Genomic DNA, 23058 nt, shown 5'->3' on the forward strand with positions numbered 1-23058 from the left:
ACTCACAAACTTTTTTGCCTGTTGTGAACATATTTGAAGCTGCACTGAAAGCTGCATCTGTCTGTATCTTTTCTTTTGTAAATGGCTTCACATGTAAATTCACAAAATAAATACTACATTCAAGCTTTCCTATCTATTCTTGGAACAGAAAGATAGGAAATTTGTTCATTTACTAAGTGATAACCTCTTCAGTCAGTCTGTTGTTCAAACAGTCTTTAAAAATAGGTGTATACAAATTTTTATTGGTATTGTCATGAAATTTCCTGATATTCATCCCTCTAATAGTGAAACAAAGGTCTGTGAAGAGCAATAGCTAAAGAACCCCTTTGTTTGTTATCCGTATCTTATACTTGATAGAAAACCGTCTGTCTGTCAAGTGTTATCATGGTACTGAATTCTTCATATTGATTCTACAGGGTAATTTAATCAGTTCTCAACCATGGGGAGAACTTGTGAATGTAAGCTTAAGTCATAAACATAAGAGGACACAGAAAAAGTTTGTGAATTGGGTTTCATGGCTTTATATACAACAGAAAAAGGGCAATTTCAGATGGAAATAAGGAATTGCTGGATAGGTTTGGTTCCCAGGACTGTACCCGTGTGGCAGCTCACAACCTGACTGTGACTCCAGTTCCAGGTGATGTGATACCGCTACCTCGTCAGGCACCAGACAGACACATGGTACATAAACATGTGTGCAGGCAAAATAACTAAACATAGAAAAATAATCATTTTTAAAGAATTTTAAAAAATAATAACTTGGCTTTTAAAAAAATACACAGTTTGTTCTTCAAATAATACATGTTTTTAAAAATGAAAGTTAATTGGCATATTGGCATAAGGCTGTAGTCTCAGTACTTAGATGACAGAGATGGGAGGGTCACAGAGCATAATACAAAATAATAAAATACTGGGAACATAGGTGAGGTTGTAGCTGTGGTGAAGAGAATGCTGAGCATGTGAGATCTGGGTTTAAACTCAAATGTGGAAAGGGGTAAATGTCATTTCCCTCCTTTAGAGTGGGAGACTAAAACAATACTTGAAAAGAACTTATATTAGAATAGATAATTAGCTCATAACTTGAGGATAAATAAAGCCATAAAATACAGGCCAAAAGTATCAACTGATACTTCACCAAAGATATACATGAAAACATGTTAGTATTGGTGATTGGAAGAATTGGTTTTACAATTCTTTTTTATTATTGGAGGGCAACTTTCCAGAATTGGTTCCTTCCATCATAGGTTCCAAAGATGGTACTCAAGTTACCAGGCCTGCAAAGCAACTGCTTTACCCACTGAGCCATTTCACCTACAGTGAGGAAGCTGGTCATGGCATTGTGCCTATAACCCCACTACTTGGGAGGCTAAGGTAAGAGGATCCCAAGTTCAAGGCCAGTGTGGGTTACATAGCAAAACACCATCTCCAAAATAAAAGTTTAACCATGCTGAATGTTGATGGTAGGGAATAGGTGACAACCAGAATGCATACAGTTGTTGGCAGCAGAGTAAAGTGAAATGACCACTGTAGAGTGTGTTTGAATGTGAAATAAATATATGAACCCCCCACTCTACCACAGACAGGAAGTTTCTAACTCACCTGAAAGTCAGAACTCAAATGTCGCAGGCCAGTGGCACACACCTCTGATCCCAGCATTCAGGGAGGCAGAGACAGGCGGATCTCTGAGTTTGAGGCCAGCCTGGTCTGCAAAGTGAGTCCATGACAGCCAAGGCTACACAGAGAATCCCTGTCTCAAACAAAAGAAAACTCAAATGTCTGTCATTAAGTCATATATCAATAATGTACAGATAGATTAAACTGTACCAATGAAAGTACTGGGTTGTAATTTATTTTTATATAATTCTGGGAAGCTCAAAGTACTCTGGTGATAAAGTTATCAATGATTTAATGCCTAGAGAGTTTATAAGATTATAGGGAGGGGCTGGAGATATAGCCCATCATTAAGAGTGTTTGCTACTCTGGGAGAGAACCTGAGTTCAGTTCCTATCACCCACACGGGGCAGCTCATGAACACCTCTGACTCCAGCCTTAGGGTATTTCTTCTGGCCTCAGAGCACCTGCACATAACCCCACACACAGACAATAACATATTTTTAAAAGCTTACAGGGGAATTTCTGGTGGTAGTACATACATTCACTTTCTTGATTGATATTTTGTAGTTGTGTTTGTGTACCAAATCTTATACTTCATTTTTTTAGTCACTTGGTTTTGTTACTCTTGTGTAAGTAACTACAATAATAGACTACGTGTGTAGAGAAACAACAAATTTAGATGAGTGGGGAGGAATTAAGGAAGGGGAAAAAACATCAAAATATATTGTGTGAAAACAATTTTTAATAAAAGTTTTTGAAAGTGTCATGTTGATGGGATATTAGCACCATGACTGTTAGTGTTCCTGCAACATACATTTTCTCAGCTGAGTGTCATACCATGACAAGCCCACTACTAGCCACACAAACAAACAAAACTGCTTAGAGGCTTCAGTTTTTAATTGTACAAAAGAATCGTGAGACTGAAGTGCCCAAAAACCAGCAGACTAAGGTCTTTGAGTACTATTTATTACTAAGCACATTGAAAGAAAAAAAAGTGGTAATTCAGTAGGGGGCTAGTGACAGATCAGTGGTGAAATTAACGTGTAAGGGCCTGTAAGCACTGTCCCAGAAAAGGATTTAGTAGAGGTGATCATCTTCAGGGCTTCTTCATCTCCACTGCATAGAGGTCTGCTCGCTTCTGTTTTAAAATGGGGATTTGCTGCCGAACTTCAGCCAGCTTCTTCAAGTCTGCAAAAACAGAAACATACATGATTAGTAATTTGAAACTTTACCAACCAATGCGATTTCCCCCAACAAAAGAAAACCAAAGTCTCAGCAAGTGACTCAGTAACATTTGTCTTGTCTGGATGCTGCTGACCTGGCATTGGTGTTGAGGTCAGTTCAAACCAAACAAAGCAAGCCCAATGAGGGCCCCAGGGTACATCTTCAGGTCCAGAAAATCAACCAGGATGGAAGAGAGGGCACAAAGGAACCCTTCCAAGTGACCAGCCACAGAGCAATGGAGACACACAGAAGTTGGAGCCACAGCAGGGCAAACTTACCTATGTCTGAGTACAGGATTGTTTCTTCAGTGCCGGCTTTGGTTAGGACCTGACCCCTGAAGGAGAGTCAGAGAATGAATTGGGATTCACTGACATCTGGTGATAATACAGTTCTCTACATTTTCCTATTGTGTAACAGGCCAAAGGAAAGATTCTAAGATCTAAAACAAAACAGTATCAACTCTGGTTCTGTTATTTATGTTAACTTGCGGCACATCATGTGGAAATAAGCCCTCTGGTAAGGAAAGTATGGAATATGCCTAGTAAAGTGCAGACTGCCAGAAAACGAAAGCTAGTCCATGATTTTAAACACCTGGGAGTAGAGCTGCCAACAGTCAACTGAAAGTGCCAATACTACTTCTTGGAAAAGCCCCTTCCTAGAAGCGTCTCCATCTATTGCTGTTCCTCAATCCCTCCCAGCTGTAACCACACCTGAGGGTAGTGTGGCTGGACCTGTACCAGGGCCCAGATCTAGAACCTTTGCCTATGTGTATGAGATCCCTGGCTCCTCATGCTAATAAGTTTCAGATTGGAGGAAAAGATTTTAACTCACAGTGTCTGAATAAAGTGGTAAGGGTCTATATGCTGTCAGGAGCAACAGTACTTCAAAAGTCCAGGTGAAGGTTAATGTGGAAAACTTTACAGTCAGTACTCAGCCCTTTGGCCCAGGGTAGAGGCTCAAAACACACAGAGAAATGATTCATTTCCAAATAATAATATCAAAACAAACCATCTCGCACAATAACTGGTTGGTTGTACTTATCAGATAGCCACAAACTCCTGGCAAGGATGAGATACCAATACCATCTTTTCATTTGATTAAATCCTTTTCTAATTCCCATCCATCTGTCCTGCCAAATTCAAACCCTAGGTAACCCATAGGCACCAACCACCCCAACTTAAGAAGGCCCCAAAATCCTTTAGAAGAAAGAAAAAGGAAGAGCACATAGCATATACAATTACTCTGAGACCAACAAGCCACTTATATAGCCATCAGAACTGGCCTTAGAGCCTGTCACTAACATCTGGAAAGTGACACAAGCCAGCCTAACCCTTCCACTTCTCCAGTGTGTGCCATAAACTCTGGTGTGTGGAACAAAGGCTCTGTACCACACACACATTGGTGGAACCCCCTCCACACACACATACATTGTTCCCCCTGAAGCCCCTTAGTGATAATTTAAACTTCAAGCCTTTTTGGTTTGGTGACTATTCTGTTTATTCTGCAATTGCGGAAATGCTTTTGTGTGTCAGTGTGTGTACATCCAGAGAAGTGTGGACTAAAGCCAACTTTTGAAGTCCAAAGTTCTAGTTGAGATCCTATGTGTGAACATGTGCTGTAAAATTTCACCTGCAGTTGCTGACTGTGGTTTGTCCATGGAGAGAAACTGCAACTGGACAGATGTGTTCACTTGGTGGCAAAATGCTTTACCTTTTCACAGGGGACAGTCAAGATTCTTCTAACCCAACAGTTCGCAGCCTATTGCTGCCTAATGCTGCGACCCTTTAATACAGTTCATATTAATACAGTTCGTGTTTAATACCCTTTGTGTTGTGACCAACCATAAAATTGTTTTTGTTGCTACTTCCTAACTAGTTTTGCTACTGTTATGAATCATAATGTCCATATCTGATATGCAGGATATCTGATATGTGCCTCCTTGTGAAAGGGTCATGACCCACAGATTGAGAACCACTGCATTAACCCATTTCCCCATCTCTCTAATCATCATATAGGAAGTAACTTTCTTGCCTTAGCTTCTCATTCCTGCCCTGGTATCAGTCACTCGGCCTAAATTTTAGCCAAAAGCCAACTTAGAATTCTGGAATCTTTTACTAAAACCAACTGGCCTGCCAATCGCTGCTGCCTTGTTTATTTTGTATGACTGCCAAGACAGCTAGTTAGACAAGCAAAGGAGGGCAAAGGCCAGCAGGATGGTTTCTTTCTCATGTGGATTACAAGTGAAAGCTTCCCTGACAGGATATGTAGGTTTAAAGGGGGTTAGAGGTTTAGGGAGACAACTGTATGTCTTTCAAATTCCAGCTGAGCTCAGCCTAAGACATACTCACCAAGGATCCACAACAGTGCTGTGACCCCAGGCCACATATGAGGCTTTGTCATCCCGGGCAGGAGAGGCTGTAGCCACGTACACCTGATTATCCACAGCCCTGTAGTTGACAGACAGAAAGCAAATACATTGCACAACATGGACCTGCAGCATGTTTCTATCCAAGGGTAGACCGTTCTTGAAAAAAAAGAAAGGAAAGGAAAGCAACTGAGAACATTAAAACCACAGGGAAGGGCTTCCGGACATTGCAATGAGCAAGGGTTTTTGGGACTAAGACACCAAAAGAAACAAACACAAAATAGGCACGTGGGGTTTTAATCAAATGAAGAAGCTTCTGAAGAGCAAATGAAGGTACCAAGGACAGAAAGAAAACCTCCAGAATGGGAGCAGTGTCTACAAATATGTAGCTAATAATACTAAAATCTCAAATGTTACACAACAACCCAATTTAAAAGTGGCACTAGCCAGGCGTGGTGACACACACCTTTAATCCCAGCACTCAGGGAGGCATAGGCAAGTGGATCATTATGAGTTAGAGGACAGCCAGGACTATAAAGTGAGTCTAGGACAGCCAAGGCTACACAGAGAAACCCAGACTTGAAAAACAATAAATGCATGAATGAGTGAATGAGGCAATGAATCAAAGTATGTTTGTAATATACCACTAACCAGGAAGCTGAGGCAAGAGGAATCAAAGTTCAAAGTCACCTGGGGCACTCAGGGAGACTCTCAAGGAAGAGCAAGCAGAGCTCAACAGATACTAAAAAGAAGCCAAGGGAATGGTGGTACAATTCCAAGGTTGAATGTCTTCCCTAAAGGCCCATCTATTGAAGGCTGGTTCTCAGCCCACAGAACTCCTTGGAGGGGAGTTTGCCCAACCTTTAGGAAGTAAGGCACAGAAAGAAGAAATTAGGCTTTGGGAGTGACCTTGAAGAATATGAAGACTCTGGCCCCTCTTTCCTGCCTGGGGTTAAAAGGCCTGTAATACACACTCCAGCCAGGTGTGAAATGAAACCTCTGAGAGTACAGCAGAAATAAACTTTCCATCCTTCTCAGTTCTTTATCTAGGTCATTTTGTCAGTGATAAGCAGTTGACAAACACAATTGGCCAACATAATCATTTTTAAAATGCCCAGTATCACTAATCCAGCAACTCAAAATTATGAAGACCAACCACAAAACCACCTTGCTCTAGTTCAAAAAGCCCAAGGGTAACAAGTCCCTGTGAGGGGGTAGAGAAAATCCCAGTGTACTCTTAGTGAGACCATAAGTTAGCATGGCCACTGTGGAAAGCAGTGGAATGTCTCCAAAAGTTAAAAACAGAACATGTGGTCTAGAAATCCTACTCAGAGGCCGACAACCAAAGAAAATGAAACAGAACATGGAAAAGAATCATCTGAACCCCAGCACCACTGGACTATTACAGGAGCCAAGAAACAGGAATATCCTGTGTCTGTTAACTGACGAATAGATAAAGATTGTACTCTTTTACAATAGATGGCCCTCAGCAGACTGGAAGTCACTATGTTTGGTGAAATAGTCCAGGCAAAAAAAAAGAAAAAAAAAAGAAAAAGAAGCATGTGCAATCTAAAACAAACAAATCCTGCTCTCATAAGCCAGGCATGGTGATAGTGGCTCACACCTTTAACCCTGGCATCTCTTGAGCCACTGCTATGGCGTCACAGACAGTATCGAGCAGGGCTCTCTGTGCAGAGTCATCCTTTCTAAGTGCTGGGTGCCAGGTCAGGCTGGGTAGGGGCAGAGTTCCATTTAAGGCTGATTAACACTGAGAGGCTTTCTTACCGGGCTCGCTGAAGCAACTCCCAGTGGGCTGGTCCAGTGGTCAGATTGAAAGCTCCGGGATACACCAAGAGCTGGCAGCCTCCAGGAAGGAAAGAAAAAGTGCAATGGTGAGCACTCAGTGACCCTGTTCCCTCCTCCTTCTCCAACACAACCCATCTTGAACTTTTCCACACACAAAAAGAGGTCAGCCTAGTAAGACAGACAGGCTCTGAATTTAAGTTTTAGAGATATACCTATGAAACACAGCTACAAGAAAAAAGGAAGTAGATGACTGATGTCAGAACTTGTGCCTTCACTTTTAAAAAGGTAGAGCCGCTCAGCACCAGATGGTTGGCGCACGACAGTGAAGAAGTATGTGGCTGACCTGCCAAACAATTTGGGGCAGCACAGTTTCAGACACTGCTAAGCCCAGAACGCATGCACCTCATCTGCTAGACAGCTGTGGGATAGTCCATGCCACTTCACTTCGGTGTCAGTGGTCTCGGTGGCCCAGCAAGGACACTGTTAGGTAATAAGCACCATCAGAAGTGCTTTGTAAGTGTACTCCTTAATCCTCTGTCATACCAGTTCTCTGAGAGAACGAGAAACCACAGCTCTTTAGAGAGGTAAAATGATTGGTCAGAGTACTGTGCCAACTAAGGGGAAAGAGTCAGAACAAGAACTTGGATCTCCTGACTTGGCTCCTCCTATTTTACAGACAGTAAGTCTTTTTCTCCAGACCAAAACATTACCAACTATATATGTGTGTGTTGAAATCCACACCATTGCTCCATATCCACTGGGCCCCATGCATCTCCAAATACAGTGATACCAGGGACTCAAAGGGTGAAGGGATATTCCAGAACAAAGCTTCTGCCTTAACTACATAGTGTGTGAGATCACGTCCCACCTCTAACCCTATCATCCCGGAGCAGCAGATGTCTGCTTAGCAAGATGCTCTGGACGAGCTGGGCACGAAGACACTCTACCTCCAATGTGCCACAGAGACCACCCCAGAATCAAACCTCCAAGCATTGTCTCACCTCTTTGTGCGTAGATTTGTGCAAGCTCTGCAAAGCGCATGTCATAGCAGATGCCCAGGCCCACTCTGCAGTAAGCTGTAATCCAAACAGAAAAAAACAAAAACAAAACAAAACAAAAAAGAAATGCAACAAAGGAGAAGTGAACCTCCTCTAGCATGGAGTGGAAGGGTAAAGCTTCTCTGATCACAAAATACTGGGAAGAATTAACACATGACTCCTACATAGAAACAATTTGCAAGTTCAGTCCTACTGGGACATCATTCAAAGACATCATTGACAACCTCAGGACAGCTATGACAATTCCTTCTGAGTAAGACGAGTTATCTAAATAGGGTGTGTCAATCGTGGCTCCACAGGAACACTCTGGATGTTATGGTCAGGAGGCTGTAACCCAATGGGAGAGCAATGTGGAAACCCTAAGTTTGTTTCCATTCTGTCCAAACTTTCCAGATCTCTGACTGCTTACTTTCTTTAATTCTGAACTTTTAGCAAGGATACGTGAAAAAGATGGTGACAGACATGAAAGGGAAAACACCCGCTCCTCTTTTCTGGGATTACTGTAAGAGGAAAACTTATCTTGTACGCACGAGTATCAAATGTGGAGAAACTATCGCCAGGACTCAAGGTTTTAGACTCTTGAAATGTAATTTTCCCAGGAACATCAATGTCAAACAGATGGATCTGCATCACAAACAATTGATTTGGTTACGTCTTTTCCCACAGGACTCACTCACAGCAGTGGCAGCAGCTATCTCCCAGGGCCAGAGAAGAATGACAATACAAACATCATCCCCAGCTTGCCCACACTGCACCTACAACTGTCTGGAATCCAACTCCTATCTCATTGCTCTGTGTGGGATCTCAGGCATTAAATAACAGGTGACTTTGTCTTTTTTTCAGCGTCTGAAGGGACAGATTCACAGTTTTACCTATCCTCTCTTGTACAGGAAAATGCAGAAATGATGTGGGTTTTATAACTCTTCCTATGGGTGTGCAAATGTCCAAGCTCATCATGGATGTAGTGTGTTGCTTTTACTCACTATAAATGCTATGGAAGATTTCCCAGAATCAGAATCAAACGGACAAAACTGGCAAAAGACGAAAAGAAACGTGGGAGGCAAAGACAGGGATATCTCTGAGTTTGAGGCAAGTCTGGTCTACAAAGATACTCATGTATCGAAAAAAAACACAACAACAACAAAGAAAATGAAAAGAATGTGCAGAATTTAAAAATGGGTAAGCTGGCATGGTAGCACTTGCCTGTAATCCTAGCACTAAGGATGCTTGGAGAGGAGGACTGCCACAAGGCCAATCTGGACTACTTGAGTTCAAAGCCAGGCTAGGCTACATAGAAGGACCTTGTCTCAAAAAAAAAAAAAAAAAAAGAAACACAAAATCCAGGTAAAATTCTACAAAACAAAGCCAGAATTGCATATATATCATATGTGTCTCTTCCAAATAACAGTTTTTTTCCTTTGTTTTTTTTTTTCTTTCCTCCCTTTTTCAAGACAGTGTTTCTCTGTGTAGCCCTAAGTGACCTGTAGCCCACTCTGTAGATCAGGCTGGTGGCCTCCAACTCAGAGATTCACCTGCCTCTGCCTCCCCAAGTGCTGGGATTAAAGGCATGTGCCACTACTACCAAGCTAAAATGAGATTTTTTTTTTCAAGGAAAGCAAATGTCTTGATATCAGAAATTTAACCAACGTAATTTATCACATTAGTAAAGAAAAAAAAACATACAATCTCAAAGATATATACTGAGCCTTAGTAGCTTATGTGGGCGTGGTGACAATGACTGTGACTAAACCCAGGCCTTATCCATGCTATGGAAATGCTCCACCACTGAGCTTTATCTCCAGCCTGTATCTGGTAAACTTCTACAACCAACCATGGCTTTAAAAAGAAAACAGTAAGACTTTTCTATGAAGGGAACTCTTTTCATCTAATAGTTGTATTAAACAATCCTAAAACAAACATTGTATTTAGGGGTAAACTCTGCATAGCCCGGGATGGAACTCATTTTGTAGCTCAGGCTGGCCTCAGACTCAGCGATCCACCCACCTCTGCCTCCTGAGTGCTGGGATTAAAGGTATAATTTAGTTGGATCTCTGAGTTCGAGGCCTGGCTGATCTACAGAGCAAGTTCCACGATCACCAGAGCTATACAGAGAAAACATGTCTTGAAAAACTGCCCAGCTAAGGACACCTGTTATTTAATGGTATGCAATGAGAATGAGAAAAAGGAGTGAAATGTGTAAGTGGAACAAAGAAAGGATGAAGCTGTCATTCTCAGATTAATTGCACTCAAAAGTAAATTAGAATTAATAAGTTCAACAAGATCGCTACATACAAAACCAGTAGTTTAAAGATTAATTATATTTCTATATCCTTGCAAGAAACAGAAAGTAAAAGATGATGAGATTTGTACATCCCCTACTTACCTTTCTATGCTTTACTAGTAAGTTTCCATCAGGCCCAAACACAGCACAGGTGTTATACAATTTCCCATCATCCTCTTCAGGGATAGAGCCTTCCATTAAGAGAAATATACAGCCATAGAAAACAATAACAAAAAGGTCAAACAGATCAACTAGATAAAGGCCTAAGTAAATAGTCTTTTGGGTCCAAAGTGTATTCTAAGCATTTTTTTTTACCCCTTAAATATATCTTTCAGTGATTAAACTCCAAATTATTGATGAAATATAACTAGTCCAAATGTCAGAGAAAAGTTTAAAAAATAACCTAACTGCCTGTGAAATTCGGCCATGATGCTGGGCAACAGTTAATATGTAACATTAGAAGAAAATCAGGCATTCCTCATTGCTCAAATTCAACAAGTTTTACAACAGAAGTGAATCCCACAGGCACTGTGATGAGAAAGTGAAGACACAAACAAGCCTTTTTCCATTGCAGAACCAATTCCATATATGCTCTGTGCATTGCTACTGCCTATTCATTTCTAATTATTTTTATCGTGATAATCATAATACATGATAATCTTACTTATTATATTCATAGAAGCTCAAGAGCTTTATTGTGCTTTTTGTTCTAAATTAGCATACAGAACACAAGGTAAGATTTTTCTTGCCACATTCTGTCTAGCCCTTTAACTGCTGCGTTTGCAGGGAAAGTCATCAGTATCAATTTCTATGGTGTTTACTAGGCCTTTACGTACATACTTCCATGTGGAAGTATACAGTCATCTTTTACCGGAGGATTAATCTAAATGGGCAAATCTGTTTGTAATCATGCTGAACTTGCATTTTTTATACTTAGTATATCTTGAATGTATCCCAAGTTGACCTTGAATTTGCAATCCTCCTGCCTCAGCTTTCCAAGTGCTGGGATTATAAATATATGCCACCACCCCAGGCAACCTCATTCTTTCAAGGGCTGAAATGTTTAAATGTTCAGTTTAAATGTAACAAAAGTCATTCTAATGCTTTTAATGTTTAGATGTTATGCTTCATGGAAGAAATTACCTCCAATGAGATAGATGCTATTCTCCTTTGCTATTTCAGAAAGCTTCTGTGTGGACTCTCCAGGAATCTTCTCTGCATATTCAGGAAAGTAGTTTGTTCCATATGGAGAATTAAAGCATTCCTAGAATAATGTTAGAGGAGGAATGAAAGGGAGAAACCAGACAAACCATCTAGAGTTTGGCAGAGAGCAGAAACACACTATTCCAATTCTGGTCCTGCTTGAGTAGATAAACCACCACTAGGAAAAGACACAGGGCTAAAGGATGTGCAATCAAAGACCGACGGGCAACTACCCCTACCAATCATCCCTGGATACCCTGGCAGAAGACTAGACCTGGAACCTGTGGAATGATCAGCTCTTGCTCATCCAGGCCCATCACAATTCAGTATTACTCTGTGATTTTGAATCCTGAGATGAATTCTGGAGCTCAAAATTATACTAATTATATAAAGCAACAAAACTTACACCTAAAAAGTTCTGAAAGCCACAGAAGTTAAGATGTTTTGTTAACTGTAAACAAGCTGTTTCTAATTCCATTCTGACACTATCATTATGACCCTGTGATGTCTTTCATGGACAGGAAAAGCTGGTGAGGATGAAACAAAGACAGAAACGGGACACAGACATCAAAAATGACAATGACACTAACAGCACACATCTGCCTTTAACAGTCCTTTGACATGTCAGAAAACAGAAAGTAAAAATTTACTGGATTTCTATTCAGATTCTCTCATTTTGTGTTTAATGGAGGTGTCTGTGTGTGTACCAGGCACTATGCTAAAAATGACCAGCCTGTACAAGATGAGTGTCAAAGAGTCAGTGAACCAAGCAAGCACAGACAGGACTCAAGCACTTTCCTTCCTAGGCTTTCACTTCCTCTCAGCAACGTCACATCCTAAGAGACCAGGTACAGAAGAGTCCTGTAACTAATGCACAGAGAACAGCAGGTCTGTTCTACAAAGTGAGTTCCAGGCCAGCCACGGCTACACAGTGAAACCACATTCAAAAAAAAGGGGAGACTGGATTGTGCTGGGGAGATGGCTCAGTCAGTAAAGCGGGAGGACGTGAGTTTGATTCCCAGCACCTACACAAAAAAGGAAGGCATGAGGAGATGCACTTAGAATTTCAGCACTAGGTATGGCGTGAGGATGGATTCTTGAGGCATGCTGGCTAGCCTAACTAACTGGTAAGCCCCAAGTCCCGATGACAGACCCAGTTTACCCTGTGTTTTCTAAACCAACCAACCAAACAAACAAACAAACAAACAAACAAAAAACAGACTGGCTAGACAGTGGTGGCAACATGCCTTCAATCCCAGCAGTTGAGGCAGAGGCAGGCAGATCTCTGAGTTCAAGGCCTGCCTGGTCTACAGAGCAAGTCCAAGGACAGCCAGGGCTACAGAACAACAAAAGTGAACTGTTCCTGTGGAATGACATCCTCTGGCCTCTCAGGGTACACCCCCCCCCACACACACACCAAGATTCCCTTTGTTAAGGATCCCTGCTCATCCAGAAATTCTAAGGGTATACTTAGCACCAAATATGATACAACCTTCAACTAAAACCTCAAAATATTTTTCAAAAACTGTTGTAAAGTGCTAAAAACAACATAGTCTGACCTTAAACCCATAACAAAAAAAGCCTTATCTATGTAAGGAATAAAGTAAGCACTAAGGCCCTGAGTGTGTTAGCTTTAAGTAACCCCCTTTCTCCCCACCCCTCCACCCCCACCCCCGCCAATGGATATTGTATTTTTCATCTGAACAGGGTAGGTGATCTTGATAAAAACCTATAACCATGTTAGACATTTTGTGGCAAAGATCCCTGCTGGTCTCTGTGATAGATGAGACAAACATAAAATAATACTAGGGTTCCAAAAGACATGGCTGGACACATGGGACCCACTGCCAGCAAGCACTATTGAGGCAACAGCACCTAGAAAGGGTGCGCTGACCCCATACTTACCGGCAGAGAAACTACTTTAGCACCTTGCTTTGCTGCCTCACGGACTAGGCTGCAGGCCCGGGTAATGTTATCAGCTTTAATGGAAGAGACGTGAAGCTGGATGAGGGCCAGGCGGAAAGCTGGGGACAAAGACAGGAGGAAACAGTCGTCAGATCTGCCCACTAAGCTCAGCCAGGACCAGAATTCTCAAACGGGGTATCCAGCAATGTTTGGGCATGGTTTTGATTGTCACAGCTACTAACAATGGAAAGGGTAGATTACATCACCAACACCGACGAAATCCTGGCTTCGGAGGAAGGCCAAAGCTATCCTTAAAGTATAAAAACCATGATCGCTCATTCACTGGTTTATCCTAAATATGGTAAGAAAACCTACCTTGCAGCCCTGAATGCCGCTTACTGAACAGTGCCAGAATCTTGATTAAAAACAGAAGAAACCAAAACCTGGCATTACTTTCAGGTTAAGATACCTTGAGCTGCCACAAGGGTATCAGAAACTCGCTAAGGTCTCCCCTAAACCCAAGAAGGTGGGCTGCCTCTGCTTCTGAGGAAGGAGAGGATAAAACTTACTATGTTTTTTCTTCTAGCTTCTGCTTTCCCACAAGCCAACGTAGGGATAAGGTCCGAGCCAGGTTTGGGGCTGGTGGAAAGCGCCCCCTGCAGGCTGACGCCGGGAAACCCTTCCACTGGGGCCGAGCGCAGAGCTCGTAGCTTCACCTTCTCAAGAAAGACACTTTGAAGATCCCTGGCTGCCCTAATTACCATAATAAACTGACAATGAAGGTGAACAAGTGGGTGCCGGGGCACGCAAAACACCGCAAGTGAAGGGCCCTTTATAGGAACATTACTTCCATGACTAGGCCAGGTCACTGCACCTGTCAACTTTTACGGACGTGGAAGGCTGCGGTGGGAGAGCCGCACCGAGTCACAGGACGAAGCAGCACAACCATCGGGCTAACAAGTGGAAGTCTGGCGTGGGGTGCGCTCTGCGGGCCCTCCGTGAGGCGAGGGAGCCAGGGCCAGGAAACTGACCCCATCACCCCACGCACAGCTCTGGGACCCGCAAACGGGGCAGCTCCCACGCCGCAGGACGCCTGGAGCCGAGGCCTGTGCGCGCAAGGCCCGCGCGCGGCCCCGCTAGCCTGGGCTTCCCGGAGCTGCGGACGCTGGCGACCAGAGCCACCGGCTTGGTGGACCGGGGGACGCAGGGGCCCAGCCGGCTCCTCTGCACCGCCGCACCGAAGCCTCCGCTCCTCCCGCCAAAGAGCTCGACGACCAGGCCGCCACTTACTAGCCATGGCTCTTCCGCGGAGCATCGAGAGGCAAAACGAACTCTGTCTCTCAAAGCCCTGGGCGGAGCACGGGAGGCGGGGCCGACCCGCGCGCAGGAGGGGCGTGGTCAAGAGTTCGGCCGAGGGGCCGGGCCTCGGTGAGTTTTGTGCTGTGCTGTGCTGTGCTGCAGGCCTGGTGAGTAACCCCAGGGCTTTGTGCGTACTCAGTACCTGTCTACCACTAAACTACATCCTTGACTCGGCCCCGTACTAAAAAAAGGCTCCCCTTCTGCGCTTGGATACACCATGAAGAAAGTGATGATTACAAATTCTTTAAATAAGGCCTTCAAAAGCAAGATCAAAGAGGAGGAGCCCATGTTTATGGCGGTGTACCATAAGTGGTTAAGGAGTGGGACGTCTGGGATAGAAAGGCCCTTCATGTGCCACAAAGGATGTAAATTTCAGGTTGGATCACAGCAGTGGCCAGGGAAATGCTACCTGCTGACTGGCTTGAGGAAGTGCACCTGATTGATTTAGGCTAGCAGGACTTCAGAAGCTTGATCCTAAAGGGGCTGGGGAATGAGATGGATCCAGTTGATGCTAGGCAGTAGTCTGAGGTTTGTCGACTGTATCATTTAATTTGTTGGGTGTTTGGGGAGGGAATCTTTACTGGTTTTCAGACAGGAGCTCATGCAGCCCAGGCTGTCCTTGAACTATGTACCTGAGCCCCTCCTTGACTTGTAATCCCCCTGCCCACTCCTGAATGCAGGGTTCAGTCACATACCGACACACCCAGGTAGCTACATTGCTTTCTATCTTCTGCAGTGGTTGCAAGTGAAAGTACACACCTTGTCACATTTGCAGGGCATGGAAACAAGGGCATGAAAGAGCTGGGACAAGACAGAAACAGAAAGCCTGGAGATCAGATACCCCAAAAGAAGTTAGCCAAAGAGCATCCAGTCGGGGCTGTTAATCTTTTTACAAACTTTGGGGTGTGGCATCTCTAGAGTTTAAAAAAAAAAAAAGCCTCAAACAACTGTTTAAAAAGACCAGTGCAGGGGCTGAAGAGATGATTCAGCAGTTAAGAGCACTGATTGCATTTCCAGGGGTCCTGAGTTTAATTCCCAGCAACCACATGGTGGCTCACAACTATCTATAGTGGAATCTGATTCCCTCTTCTGGTGAAAATAGAGCATTCATATACATAAGATACAAATCTTAAAAAAAAAGACCAATGCAGGTGCTGGAGAGATGGTTCAGTGGTTAAGATCACTTACTGCTCTTTCAGAGGACCTGGCTTTGGGTCCCAACACCCACATCTCGTCTCCAAGGAATCACAGAATCATCTATTATAAATCGCCTCTCCCAAGAATCTAGGCACCTTGCAGAAGAGGGACGAAAAATGAGTGTGTGAGCTGAAGGAAGGTGTGTGGGAGTGTTTCAGTATGGCCTTATTTCATCCAGGCATATTCACCTCATCACCATTTTGCATCAGAAACTGCACTGGACTGGCAGCCATGGCAACTATTAGAGAAAGCCAGGTCTATGGTGATGGATCTATTGACCCACTCTAGAAAAGAAGGAAAGGTCACAGGACCCTCACCTGAGCTGAAGTGATCCTCCTGCCTCAGTCTCCTTCAACTGCTGGGACTATGAGCACCCCAGCACCCAGAAAGTGTCATTAGTTTTAAGCTACCTAGTGTACATGAACAAAAATAGAAATATAACAAAAACAGTTTAATCTGCAGATAAAATGCAAATAAAACAAAGAGAATAGACAGCATTGAGAACAGAAGTTTTGAGCAAACTTGTATCAGTTTATTTACAATTGTAATTTATAAACAGTAACACAAACATCTTTACATTAATATTATGAAAAATAGTCCCATAGCTGAGATGGTTGAAAAATGAGACTTCGGACATTTCAAAGAGGGTTTCAAGAAAATGGAAAAAATGAAATACAACAGTTTGGGGGAAGAGTTATAAATATCAAGTACTGCACAAGGTGCAATTTCATGCAAATGTCTTCAACCACTCAAATAAATTGTTTTTATTTAGATATCAGAATAAAGTTCTTTTAATTATATTATCTCTTATTCACTTGATTTCCATTAAGCAAATTAAAACAACTGGCTACTAGTCAGGTACATCTAGATATTTCTATCAACCAAACCCCTAGAGAAAATCTATTACATTTTATGAATGGCAGGGTGTATTTACTATTTTTCAAACAGATTTTGTGAAAATCATCCCATGGTCCAAAAGATGTTCTGGCTCTCTCAGCAGATGTGACTAATATGGGCCATGGAAACTAATCTGAGTAAGCTGCAAAACAAAGAAGGCCACTTCCATTTTTTCAGAGTAAAAGAATAAAAGTAGTTTCAATGACTGGAGTTTTACTGAGCAGACAAAACCAAAAAAAAAATTTTTTTTAGAAAGTGATAGGAAAACAATGAAATTTCTACAGCTCTCTGATTCTCTTTTTTAAAACTTGCCATTAGTGTGGTCACAGGTGGTCATCTCAAGGAGGGTGATCGGTGTGTTCAAAGCATTCTGAAATACCCTAGACCAAATGTCATTTTACAGATACAATTCTCTCCCCCATTGCTAACTTTAACCTTAACATGCCTACATACTTCTAAATGCTGTTAACTGTTCCTTAGCAACCACTGGGATGATGTTCACTATCTCCGAGACAATTAGTCTCAAATAATTACCTACTGGAGTGAAGATGGGGTGAAGCTGAGGCTTCTGTGTGCCACCATGGGCTATCTTTTGGTTGGCTATGATTGATCTCCATCCATTCCATTAAACAGACTTCAATCTTTTTAAGAACAGAAACAGTGAGCTAATTATTAATCTACGTTTTTATCTTCTGGTATTGCTCATTGTAGAAAAACTCAATGTAGCAATTAAGTCCCTCCAACTAATTCTATCTCTAAATTTCAGTGAAGACATTGCAAATATGTGTGTGTACAGTTGTTTTAAAACCTGAAAATTATGCATGTCCCTTAAAACAGCTCTTCAAAACAGAACTGCATTCTGCACCCTTGATCCATAGGGCACAAGGCCAGTTACTTCAAGGTCATTTAATAACTGACCTTTATAATAAATCACCTTATAAAACCAAAGATGCAAAAGAAATTTTTAAAAAAGTGTACCCATCCCAAGATTGATTACAATAATTTGCATTTAGACCCTCTACTCAGGCACCCCTATGAGCAAATGAAGGGTCTCTCTGGTTAGTATTGAGTCAGGAAATATATTTTCATGTTTCTCTTGGTTGCCTTAATTTCACTTAAATAATTTTCTTTTACATTAACTTTCCAACGCATCCAACACTTTCATGATCTGCTGTTTTATGGCTCTGGTAGCATCTCCTGCATTTGGGATCAAATACCTATGAGGGAAAAGACACATATGTGTTAACAGCACTTTCTGTTGGTATAATGTTCTTTTGGAATGTATACAATTTACCCTTGTTCATTTACATGCTGACTTCTCTACCCCACTATCTGGTTTCAATCCCGACATTGCATTGTGATGCTTATTCTAACCAACACCTGTCTCAAGTTTGTGTAAACTTGCCACCATTTGTTCTCTGTGTTGTCAATAAAACAACAAGCCAATGCTGTGCAATGGGGAGAATAGGGTGGGACATTGTGGTCGGATGGGAGAGAAAGGAAGCAGGAGAGTTGGCAGGAGAGGTCTTGGGACCACATCTGGGGAGATGAACCAGACCTAAGATATGACTAAGAGCAAGTGTAATGGGTGAAATCTGAATGGTAGGAAACTATGTGGGCTTGGAGGTTTAGGATGAAATAACTACTGCCCAGCACTGTGCTCTAGGTTAATTCAATAAATCCTAGTCTCTGTGTGGTGACTTGGGTATACAGCTGGTTTAGAAATAGCCACTGATTAACTAAAAGATAAGTCAATAATACATATTAATCACCCATAACAACTTTCTTTTCAGAGTTCTGCTGAGATGTCACCTCTGATGACAGTTTCCTTGACTCATCAAGGGAGCAGAAATGACCCCCTGTGTATCCATAAACTTACCTCAACAGATAATCAAAATGGTACTTGAAAACTAAAAGTCAAAGCAATGGGACTTTTCATATATATTGCACAGCTAAGATTCTCTGATTCTCTATATGTATATATAATGTCCAAATAAAACACAGGGAAACTACTGAACTTGCTGTCTAGTAGTGATGTAATTTAATCTATTACAGTTATAAATTGATGGTTCCCAATCCCCAAAACAATGACAACTCCAGTACTTGCTGGTTTGACCTTAAGCAAAATATTGGGTTGCTCAAAACGGATCCAAACCAGCCTCAGCTTAAGAAATTTTGATGATGGAAAAAATACCCACTTAACATTCTAAGACAACTTTATTTCACCACAAATCAGCATTTACTGTAGCACTTGTATCTTTTTCTAAAAAATATTTTTTTTATTTGAGTATGTATATTGTGCATGTGTGTACACGTGTGAATCTATGTGGGTCTGTGTACTCAGAGTCCAGAAGAGGGTGCTGGATGTCTTTTTTGCTTTGCTTTGTTTGTTGAGATAGGGTTTCTTTGTGTAGCCCTAGCTGTCCTGAAACTCAATCTGTGGCCCAGGCTGGCCTGGAACTCAGGGATCTGCCTACCTCTGCCTTCTGCGTGCTGGGATTAAAGGGATGTGTGTGTCACCACTACCCATTGGATGTCTTGAATGTGCAGGTAAAGCTCCCATGAGCCAATTGACATGGGTTCTAAGTTATGAAAACTGAGCTCTAGTCCTCATGACAGAGCAGAGATGCAAATACTCTAGTTTGTGTAGTAGTTCTTATTTGTTTTTATGCTACACTTACTAACTGGGGGGAGAGTGGAGGTGGGCTCATATGAGTATTCACTAGAGATGAGGGATTGAAATCAGGTTGCCAGGCTTGGTGTCAAGCGCTTTCATTGGCTGAGCTGTCTCTCCTCACCCCTAGATTATTCTTAGTGACCCTGGTGAGAAATTTGCTATAGCATAACTGAAGTCATGAACCAATGTGGAAGCTACATATGAACAGATAACAGAAAAAGATTACAAAGGACACTGTTAATGGAGGGGAGGACTTCAGTGTCCTATGCCAACACCCTCTCACCAAAATCAAGAAGGAATCTGTTCTTAATAGGTTGCAGTAATTCAGATAATATTAAAAAAAAAAATCTTACCTTTCAACAGCCAAGATTTCTATCCCAGAAGCACTACTGTTTCCATACTTGAAGGTAATTAGCTCAGGATGTTTTTTTTTGGACGTAATTTTAACTACAGAATTTAGTGCTTGTCGAGACTGGATGTAAGCCAGTCCTTTCCTCGAAAGAATTTCCCTTAAGCAGTACATATGTGTTGCAGTAACCAACAGATGACTTGAAAGAAAAGAAAATTTAGAAGAATGTGATTCAAACAGATCTGTTACTATAACAGCTCCAATTATTTAAAAAAATTCAACTTTAAAAGAAATTATTTTTGGTTTATCTATGAATATACTCTATAAACAAGCTATATATTTTTCATTTAATTTTATGCAAAATTGTTTTATTAATAGATAATACCACAATTATTTAAGAGTGAAGGTATGTTTTATAGTAAGAAGTCCAGAACAATATATAAATAATTTTTAACTTTAATAGACTATCCTGCCATTCTCAAAATTATTAACAGGATTATCTATATCAACTATTCTCTGTCTATACACCATAGTCTATTATCAAAGGCCACTAGGCAACTCTTGAGTTTCTTTACATATTTTATAATATTCTGCAACTAAATCCTAAGGGCAAAATGGGCATAGATTAAAAATAAAAAAAGGAAAACCTCAAAACGCTTACATCTTAGCTCACTTTTAACAAACAATAACACAAGTTATTGGAAATGCCTATTTGTGAAACATTTTGCAAGATAACTGTCCTAGTCTCGTGAAGAGAACAGGTGTGTAGGAGAAAAGGGGAAGTCCTACCATACATGAGGGGAAAAAAGCAGTAACAGACAATGCAGTACGGACCCAGAAGAGAAAGGAGACTGTCAGGTTAACTTAGGAATGCTGAAGATTCCCAATGCTGGGGATGATCCATGTGTTGGGCAGTATAAATTTAGTAACATTCAGGTGAGGTGACAGCATTGGAGTCATGTCCAAAAATGCTTTCAGTCTCAGGCTATGTATGCTGAAGCACATAGGGTAAGGGAGCAACTGCGTGAGCTGCTTCTGAATGTCCTGAGTGTGCGTAACATTTTGGGGATTGTGAAGAGCTGCCAACAGCAGGCACGTCCAGGGCAGGAGTGTCAGGGTATTCAAGTACTACTCCATGTTCCGTCTCAAATCCCGAACTACACATTGCTTAAGAACTTTAAACACTGATACTTAAACACATGTTGACAGTGGGAAACTATGCCTTTTCACACTTGAATAAAAGTCCCTTACAATTAACTTTTATACTAACTTCACCCAATTCAAGTTTACTTCTAAAGACATTTTCAAAAGTACCTAGGAAACATATGTCCACTCTCTTTGACTTCTTTACAGGGAAAATGATGCTTGATGTCTGGCTTGTTGATCCAGGTCTGGATGTTTACAACTTCCTTCCTGTCATCATCTGACATGGACGAGCTGTCGATTTCATCTACAAGGGAAGGAACTCAGACATGATTCTTAGCAACCGGAAAGTTTTTGTTGTGTTTTGAACATACGAGAGGGAGAAACAAGAAAAGCATGTCTAATCCTACTGGCTATATTACAGAAATATTATGAAACAAGGCTTTTATGAAAAGAAAGTCAAGTCAAACTACTAGAAGTACATTTTGAAGACTCTGGATAAAGATGGTACAACTACATTCTGAGCAATAAAGCGTCTCTCTTGAGGCAGAGCAAGCAGTGTCCTCCTTCACCAGTTTCTGACTTTTAAATAGAAAATAAACTTCAGTCTTCATTACTTCAAGAAAATATTTTTCAAGGAAAAAAAATCTAATTTTGTTTTTCTAGTTAAGAAAAAGAAATTACAGTGCCTACATTAATGTTATTTTTATGTGTACATTCCTGAGTATACACGCGCGCACATGCGCATGCACACACCTTGGAAGCCGGAGGATAGCTTCCGCTATCACTCCTCAGAAGCCAATGACTCTTTACCTATTTGAATTTTTATATTAGGTATTCTTTACTGTTAAATGTTTTATTTTTACTTATGTGCATGTGTGTGTCAGTCTCCACCATGTGTAGAACAGGAGAGAACACTGGAATCCTTGGAATTGTAGTTGCAGGTAGCTGTAGGCCACCTGCCACAGGTGCTGGGAAACAAACTCAGGTCCTTAGTGCTCCAAATTGCTGAGCCATCTCTCCAGCCCAATTTATTTTTCACATGTGTGTGTGCGTGCAAGTGTGTGGGTGTGCGGTATAGATGCAGAGATTCTCACGTAAGAATTGGATCTATTCTTCCATTATGTGCGTCCTGAGCTCAGGTTACCGTAGTCCTTGTCATGGTGTTTTATCCCAGCAAGTGAAATCCTAAGTTTGACAGCCACCACAGTTAACTGTTTTTGTTTGTTTGTTTTATTTGTTTGTTGAGACAGGGCTTCTCTGTGTATCTCTGGCTGTTCTGGAACTCACTCTGTAGACAGGCTGGTCTGAACTCAAAGATCCCCTGCCTCTGCCACTGGGATTAAAGGCGTATGGCAGCACCACCTGCCATAGTTAAGTTCGTAAGTGGCAGAGGGGAGGCCAGAGGATAATGTCCACCTATCACTCCTCAGAAGCCGAACTCAGGGTCAAACCTTTATTGACCAGGCTATCTCCTTAGCCCCTTCCCCTTGCTTTCAATAACTAGTTCAAAATATAGACAATGCTAACGAAAAGTCACATGTCAATACTCCAGTCCTTGTGTCTCTTTCATGACATGAAAGGGGACATTCTAGTGGGGCATATTTCCCAGTGACAAAGTGACTTCCTCTGTAAGCAGCATGCTCACGCTAACCACACGGGAGCGTTTATTTATGTGAGGGAGGCATCAAAATTACAATACATTCCTCTGCCACTGCTATCCTTTTCCCACCACTGTTGCATTTGTGCGTACTGATACATATGGTTCCAGTTTCCTCCTTGGGCAATGGCCCATTCTCCTTATTATAAATATGTATGTTTGGAGGGAAGTGTTAATTAGACCACAGTCTACTCATATACTTGCCTCTCCTTTTGCTCAGGAAGGAAGTTACAATTATTAGGATAAAGAAACCCAGAGAAACAGGAAGACGACAACAGAGAGGGAAAAAGAAACTAGAAATATCATATTGACTTCAATGC

At 41.7% G+C, this 23058-nt stretch overlaps 3 protein-coding genes across 8 annotated transcripts in view; 1 reads left to right on the forward strand and 2 right to left on the reverse strand.

Moving 5' to 3' along the window:
• Positions 1 to 2493: 2493 nt before the first annotated feature.
• Nit2 (nitrilase family member 2) lies at positions 2494 to 14877 on the reverse strand. The gene is made up of 10 exons (XM_021662635.2): positions 14747 to 14877; positions 13457 to 13575; positions 11492 to 11612; positions 10451 to 10539; positions 8598 to 8691; positions 8011 to 8085; positions 6989 to 7067; positions 5187 to 5285; positions 3117 to 3172; positions 2494 to 2802 (listed from the first exon to the last, which is right to left on the reverse strand). The coding sequence occupies exons 1-10, from the start codon at positions 14769 to 14771 to the stop codon at positions 2711 to 2713; spliced, it is 849 nt and encodes a 282-aa protein (XP_021518310.1). The 5' UTR covers positions 14772 to 14877; the 3' UTR covers positions 2494 to 2710.
• On the forward strand, positions 14156 to 21426 carry LOC132648581 (uncharacterized). 2 transcript variants are annotated; one of them, XR_009587005.1, is made up of 3 exons: positions 14156 to 14884; positions 18703 to 18808; positions 21289 to 21425. XR_009587005.1 is itself a non-coding variant. In XM_060370581.1 (2 exons), exons 1-2 carry the CDS (start codon positions 14308 to 14310, stop codon positions 21295 to 21297), a joined length of 624 nt encoding a protein of 207 aa, XP_060226564.1. In that variant the 5' UTR covers positions 14156 to 14307; the 3' UTR covers positions 21298 to 21426. The 2 variants fall into 2 exon arrangements, 1 of the variants encoding a protein (XP_060226564.1); XM_060370581.1 differs by lacking the exon at positions 18703 to 18808 and having other exon boundaries at positions 14156 to 14922; positions 21289 to 21426.
• Tbc1d23 (TBC1 domain family member 23) overlaps positions 16523 to 23058 on the reverse strand; it is a 54784-nt gene continuing 48248 nt past the window's right edge. For all 5 annotated transcript variants that reach the window (XM_060370577.1, XM_060370576.1, XM_060370578.1 and 2 more), the window contains 3 exons: positions 21250 to 21385; positions 19940 to 20134; positions 16523 to 18126 (listed from right to left, as the gene is read on the reverse strand). In XM_060370577.1, the coding sequence (XP_060226560.1) occupies positions 18045 to 18126; positions 19940 to 20134; positions 21250 to 21385 (413 nt within the window). In that variant the 3' untranslated portion in view covers positions 16523 to 18044. The remainder of the gene's footprint in view (positions 18127 to 19939; positions 20135 to 21249; positions 21386 to 23058) is intronic.

This window comes from Meriones unguiculatus, chromosome 17 (genome assembly GCF_030254825.1).
Source record: "Meriones unguiculatus strain TT.TT164.6M chromosome 17, Bangor_MerUng_6.1, whole genome shotgun sequence".
In the NCBI taxonomy this organism is placed as follows: domain Eukaryota; kingdom Metazoa; phylum Chordata; class Mammalia; order Rodentia; family Muridae; genus Meriones; species Meriones unguiculatus.

Bases quoted from the DNA above. Each gene is read 5' to 3' on its own strand.
- Nit2 (XM_021662635.2), bottom strand. From the start codon at position 14,771: ATGCTCCGCGGAAGAGCCATGGCTA. The intron at 8,692-10,450 runs GTAAGTAGGGGA...TTTGTGATGCAG, and splicing joins TACTAGTAAAGCATAGAAAG to ATCCATCTGTTTGACATTGA. The intron at 3,173-5,186 runs GTGAGTATGTCT...ACTCTCCTTCAG, and splicing joins AGCACTGTTGTGGATCCTTG to GGGTCAGGTCCTAACCAAAG.
- LOC132648581 (XM_060370581.1), top strand. From the start codon at position 14,308: ATGACTAGGCCAGGTCACTGCACCTGTCAACTTTTACGGACGTGGAAG.